At 37.2% G+C, this 4,725-nt stretch overlaps 1 protein-coding gene across 1 annotated transcript; it reads left to right on the top strand.

Annotated features, from left to right (window-relative positions):
- The first annotated feature begins 2,325 nt into the window (after positions 1-2,325).
- Positions 2,326-3,661, top strand: LOC131220423 (sulfite reductase [ferredoxin], chloroplastic-like). Its single transcript, XM_058215339.1, has 4 exons — positions 2,326-2,455; positions 2,594-2,710; positions 2,985-3,143; positions 3,432-3,661. The coding sequence occupies exons 2-4, from the start codon at positions 2,666-2,668 to the stop codon at positions 3,492-3,494; spliced, it is 267 nt and encodes an 88-aa protein (XP_058071322.1). The 5' UTR covers positions 2,326-2,455; positions 2,594-2,665; the 3' UTR covers positions 3,495-3,661.
- Positions 3,662-4,725: the final 1,064 nt, after the last annotated feature.

Genomic DNA, 4,725 nt, shown 5'->3' with positions numbered 1-4,725 from the left:
AGAACTTCAGCTTCCTTGATCCGCAACTTAGAAGATGTACCAATACATGGCGACGGGTTGGGTCAAGGTTATAATGGAATCCTACTCTATTGAATATTTTCCTATAAGGGAGATTGAGCGATTCCAATCATTTATGCATTCAAGGCATCCCAGCTTAATGATTTGCCATTAAGGAGGTAGCTGGAGGATCCTTGAATGCAGAAGTTCATTCCCCAGTCCACTCTATTGAATATCAATGATGAGGGTAGATTGGAGGATGAACTTCCATGAGAGAAAGGGCTTCAAGTATATGATCTAAGGTTAAACACTCAAAAAGCACTCTCTTCTTTCTCTACCAATAACTAAGAATAAGCTCTCTATAAATAGACAAAAGGTTCTAACGGATATAAAACGGTCACATTTATGGTAGAGTTCTATATCATCGAGCAGGGTCGATATAATCGAGCGTATACTCTCGATTTCATTGATTAGCCGCTAAATGACACAAACTCAAATGTAAAACGCTTTTGAATCATTTTGCCAGCTGGTTGAGGGAATCAAAACCTGCGTCGATGTCATCGAATTTCAAACTCCGATTTCATCGACACGAGGATCGATTCCTCGACATTTGAAAATGATAGAGACTTGCCATTGAAATATTTCAGGTCAAAAGGAATGATCGAGGTACACTCGATATCATCGAAATTTGAATATCGATGATATCGATAGCTATGTCGATGCATTGATAAATCTAAGGATTTTACCAGTGAGCTTACTGGACAGATTATGTCTATTCTTATGTCATCGACCAGGCCTCGATATCATCGATATTTGAATATCGATTCTATCAAGTGACCCTCGATCCAAGATAGAACAACCTGAAAATATTGCTGGAAAACAGAGTGTCCAAAACCGATATCATCAAAGTGCTTCCGATATCATCGAAATTTGAATTTTGAGGATATCGAGGAGACTTCAATATATCAAGGCTTTTACGATTTTCCTTAAAAAAATAGGGACACATTCAATGTGCTATCAATTTTATCGAGTCAATTTCGATAGACTCGAGATTCAAAGTTCGATGATATCGATAGGTATATCGATACATCAATAAATTCGTCCAGAAATTTATGTTGTTGCTGGACATCTTTTGTCCTCATTTCGATGGTATCGATTGGTCATCGAGGACATCAACAGTACTATTCGATTATATCGAACTGTCTCTCGATAAATCGATAGAGGAAGAAAACTTAGAGATTTTTCGCAACTTTGAAAAAAAGTTTTCTAACTCAAAAACCCTATGATATTCTAATCAATTTTAAGGGTTTTAATTACCTGGTGTTTTGGGAGATGGGATGTGAGGCTGAGATTTACCTGTAGCGAGTTCGGACCCACATCCGGTTGAGGCAGACGGTTGATTGATCTTCCTATGGAGCTTTTTTATCTAGCCAACTCAACATTCACACTAATTGACAAACTAGGGCACTTTCAATAATCTTATGCATCATCGGGATCCTTATTTATGAATTCTCCATTACACGTCATCTCTACGAATTGGCGCATGGGTGAAGTCAGTCCATCATATAAAAAAAAGCTTATTATCCACCAATATTGGAAGGTCCCTTCCTCTTTTTTAGAGAAATTCATTGTGGTCATCCTTTGGGTATTGGTCTTATAAACTAGGATGAAATTTTTAAGGAACTCCCAGGTCATCTCAGCCCATGTCCCAATAGATCTCGGTTTCGAGTGTAGCCAAGACTTGGCTGTCTGCTTGTTCACGATGTAGTAATAACTTGGTAAGATCGAGGTCGAATCCACATGGTCTAAACTTGTATGTATTCTGAAAATAACTACAGCTATAACTAGAAAAAGATCTAAATGGAAATCTAAATAATTGAGAGTAAAGGTGAATAATGTTGATTAAAACTTATGAATTTAAAGGTGGGAACTAGGATGCTAAGGATCCACTTGTAGTTATAAAGATGCTACCTTACTTGATTTAAGCAACACAAATGGAATAGAGTCCTATCATATCCAATTGGAAGTTAAAGAAATTTAAATCAAATCTGAACTTTTCATTGACCTAATTCTCAATGGAGGAGAACTATGATGATTAGAAAGGATTCCATCACCTTACCATGCCCAGGAGACGATGGTGAACAAATAGATTTACCAATCTCACTATCTCAAAAGAGGAAAAGAAGATATCCAAAGTTATCATAACATCTATTGTAATTTGAGTCACAATAAATCATAGAAAACTAAAAATATTCTCTTAATATTTACTTGTTGCAAATGTCTTTTATTCATAGCAAATCTTGACTAGCTTTTATGGAAACAGAATCCTAGGTATATGGATCCACTCAATATAACTAAAATGGCATGTCCTGCACTACCGTTATGCCCTTTGGCAATAGCAGAAGCTGAGCATGGAATTTCTGACATTCTCAAGTGGGTTTGAGCTGTATTTGATAAGGCAAGCCATAAAGCTATATACTCACGTTTTTTTTTCTTTTTTTTTGTGTGTAATTCAAAAATGAATAGAAAATATGCATCAAACCTGTTTTTCCATGGGGTCACCCAAACACTTGAAAATGGTGTTTTATTGTTACAGGTTGGCCTCAAGTACAATGAGTCAGTGGTAATAAGGGTAACTGGATGCCCTAATGGTTATGTCAGACCTTATATGGCTGAGCTTGGACTGGTTGGTGATGGACCCAACATGTACCAGGTATTTCACATGCTGATTTTGTCAAAATCCTAGAAACAAATGTATCATAGATGATTTATATTCTTTTACAAGGATAGGTACCATGTAGTTGCCAGAATGGTGATTTGAGCACGACACGTCCTATCTGCCCCCAAAAATGGGGAAAAATCCCAAATAAGCAGGAACACTAAAATGTCCTTCTAAAGATCCATTACAGGATGTCTCTTACAAATCTTTAAAATAGGACTTATTTTAGAAGGATGAATGATGGGGTACTTTTGCATGTTTCCAACAGGTCTGGCTCGGGGGAACGCCTAACCAAACCTCACTAGCAAAATGTTTCATGAATAAGGTGAACATTCATGATCTAGAAAAGGTTTTAGAGCCATTGTTCTACAACTGGAGGCACAAAAACCAACAGGGAGAATCTTTCGGTGATTTCACAACCCGCTTGGTGAGTACCCAAGTTTGTATTTGGGTTAGGTTATTTACAACATCTGAATTTCTTCTAGCCATACTTACAACTTGAATTATTTCATGGGTTTTGAGATCTAAAATTTAGCGAATGTCTAATCATTTTTAAAAGAACACTACCACAGAAAACTTCTATATCAACAGTGTCTCAATGCTTGGTTTTGCCCCATTTCATCTACATATCATTCTTGGGGCAACTAATAGAAAATCTGAATGGTTCTATACCGGTAAAGTAAGCATACATTAAGTTTCTTCCTGTCCTATGCAGGGCTTTGACAAACTGAAAGAGACAGTTGAGAAGTGGGAGGGAATAGCAAAGGCACCGACATGATTTAATCTAAAGCTTTTTACTGACAAAGACACATACGAAGCCATGGATGAACTTGCAAAGCTGCAGAACAAGACTGCTCAACAACTAGCCATGGAAGTCATCCTCAACTTTGTTGCCGCCTAGCAAAATGGCAAAAGTAAATGATCAGCCCCTTTTTTCAGCCTTTGCTATTTGTTGAATAAATACCAGTTTAGATGAACTTATCTTTTTTCTTTTTTCTAAATCATGGATGAGTGAGACTTAGTTGAAAAAGAACTTAAGATATATGACCATCTACTAGGTTGTTGCACCATTTTCCCTTTGTCATAAGGCCATGGTATGAAATGAAGATTGTAATTGAATGAATGAATGATTGTAATGGAATGAATGAATGATTATGCAGGTGGTAATTAAATGAATGAATGAATGATTATCCAGGTGGTCATTGAATAAATAAATGAATGATTATAAAAAATATTTAATGTAGGAAATAGCTACGGATATTAACCGTAGCTGTTATAAAATTCAACATATTACTACGGATCCAACACTACTTTTAGCTACCATAATATTCATAGCTGTAGGAACTTTTGGCTACAGAAATATTTGCTACAGATTATATCCGTAGCTATTTTAAGTTAGGGCTACGGATTAAATCCGTAGCCATAGGTTTTAGACCTATTGGCACGGCACCTACGACGACAATCATGCTATGGATTTAACCCGTAGCCATAGGTCTATGGCTACGGATTAAATCTGTAGCCTTCGCCCATTTTTCTGGTAGTGATTGATTTAGAATGAATGAAAAAAATCTGAGAAAAGTACTCTATTTATAGGCTTCGTTTCCCTTGACTGGTCTAAGGTCGGCCTCGACTGGTCCTAGCAGTAACCAATTTTCAAATTTTCTGGCATGATCGGATAAACCCATCACTCGATTGGTCGAGTGGGTAAAAATCTCCTTGCTGGATTCGAGTCAAGTCCTACTCGACTGGTCGAGCCAATCTCCACGACCAGTCGAGCAGGGTGCTCGATTGGTCGAAGAACCACCAGAGTTATCCAAAAATTCAAGTAAATTTCTGGACTGGTTGAGCCAGTGCCTAGACTAGTCGAACCATGACTAGGACTAGTCAAAGTAAAGCCTAAAATAAGTACATTGACCCAATATAAATATGCAACATTAATGACCTAAGCCTAAGGTCTTTCTAGGGTCATGTATACCTTAAATGTGAGCATAGAACTTGTAACATTGGAC

The sequence above is a fragment of the Magnolia sinica genome, chromosome 12 (genome assembly GCF_029962835.1).
Source record: "Magnolia sinica isolate HGM2019 chromosome 12, MsV1, whole genome shotgun sequence".
In the NCBI taxonomy this organism is placed as follows: Eukaryota; Viridiplantae; Streptophyta; class Magnoliopsida; order Magnoliales; family Magnoliaceae; genus Magnolia; species Magnolia sinica.
The sequence above is the reverse complement of the archived record's forward strand: the minus strand, read 5'-3'. Positions and strand labels throughout refer to the sequence as shown.

Excerpts from the sequence above, each read along its gene's own strand:
- LOC131220423 (XM_058215339.1), top strand. The coding sequence starts at position 2,666 with ATGGCTGAGCTTGGACTGGTTGGTGATGGACCCAACATGTACCAG. Across the intron at positions 2,711-2,984 it reads ATGGACCCAACATGTACCAG|GTCTGGCTCGGGGGAACGCC; the intron begins GTATTTCACATG and ends TGTTTCCAACAG. Across the intron at positions 3,144-3,431 it reads GTGATTTCACAACCCGCTTG|GGCTTTGACAAACTGAAAGA; the intron begins GTGAGTACCCAA and ends TGTCCTATGCAG.